This window comes from Penaeus chinensis, chromosome 9, assembly GCF_019202785.1.
Source record: "Penaeus chinensis breed Huanghai No. 1 chromosome 9, ASM1920278v2, whole genome shotgun sequence".
In the NCBI taxonomy this organism is placed as follows: domain Eukaryota; kingdom Metazoa; phylum Arthropoda; class Malacostraca; order Decapoda; family Penaeidae; genus Penaeus; species Penaeus chinensis.
Window position 1 is genome coordinate 894284 of NC_061827.1, and position 1158 is coordinate 895441.

Below are 1158 nucleotides of genomic sequence, written 5' to 3' on the forward strand. Positions count from 1 at the left end.
CCAACCCCCATTCGCAATGAAACGACGGAACTAAAGCATAATGATAAAAGGGCACTAAAAATGACTACGTTCCAGGTCGTGATGTGGGCTGGAGAGCACACACACAGCACCCGCTACGGCACGGTCGACGGGGCGTATGACACAGGCGAGAGGGAAGGATACAGACTCCTCGATATCCTCAAACCAGGAAGGGAATAAATACATTTGCTTACGTTTGCAGTGACTTCGATCCCTTCCCTTTCTTGAACATGTTCTCCGCATTGTGGTCTTTCCTAAACCTTTATTATTGGCTAATGTTTGTTTCCCAGAGTTGCAGTCCTGTTTTGTTAATGATATGAGGACGCGCATTTTCCCATTTGGGCATGTCTTTATTTTATCCAGGACACCTGCACTGTCATAAGTTGTCATTGTCAGGTATTATGGATCTTAAAAGGGGTGTCATGGTCTAGATATTTAAAAAGGTGATCGGTTACTTGCACCTTCATTTTATATTAAAGGAGTAACTTATACATATCCTTTGTTAAGAAAAAAAAACGGAGCCAGTATTTTGTTCTCAGTCAAACTCGGTTCTTGTAACATCATGGCAGGATACAACAAAGTCAGTATAATAAATGCAAAGCAATCATTTAGTGAAAAAAGAAATTAGATTTCAGTGCAGTCGGAAATGTGTACGTAAATTAACTTGAAAGACTGTTGTACTGTTTTCCAATTAACCGGATTCAGCATTATCTCGTGTTTTCTCTCTCTCCTTTTCTTTACTTGCATATTTTCTCCACTTTTGTTAATCGCCAGTGAAAGAAAACGTAGAAATTAATAACAAATGGCAGTCATTGTATTTTGTCTGCTATAAACTGTTTCTTCAAATTTATGCTTATTTATTTATCTATTCTTATAGTTTTTCCCCGTGTCATTTGTTCATTTATTGTTTTCTTATAATCGAGAGAGTAGATGATTAACATACACTTCGATTATGATTAGCATAAACATAAATTATCATACACATAAAATTAACATATCCATGAAATTTCAGGGATTTTACATTTTATTCGTGTGTGTGTGTGTGTGTGTGTGTGTGTGTGTGTGTGTGTGTGTGTGTGTGTGTGTGTGTGTGTGTGTGTGTGTGTCTGTGTGTGTGTGTGTGTGTGTGTGTGTGTGTGT

The 1158-nt window shown here is 37.8% G+C and overlaps 1 protein-coding gene across 1 annotated transcript in view; it reads left to right on the forward strand.

Annotated features, from left to right (window-relative positions):
- LOC125028879 (peroxisomal N(1)-acetyl-spermine/spermidine oxidase-like) overlaps positions 1 to 864 on the forward strand; it is an 11880-nt gene extending 11016 nt beyond the window's left edge. Inside the window, exon 12 of the mRNA XM_047618456.1 lies at positions 76 to 864. Within this exon, the coding sequence (XP_047474412.1) occupies positions 76 to 198 (123 nt within the window). The 3' untranslated portion in view covers positions 199 to 864. The remainder of the gene's footprint in view (positions 1 to 75) is intronic.
- The last annotated feature ends 294 nt before the right edge of the window (positions 865 to 1158 follow it).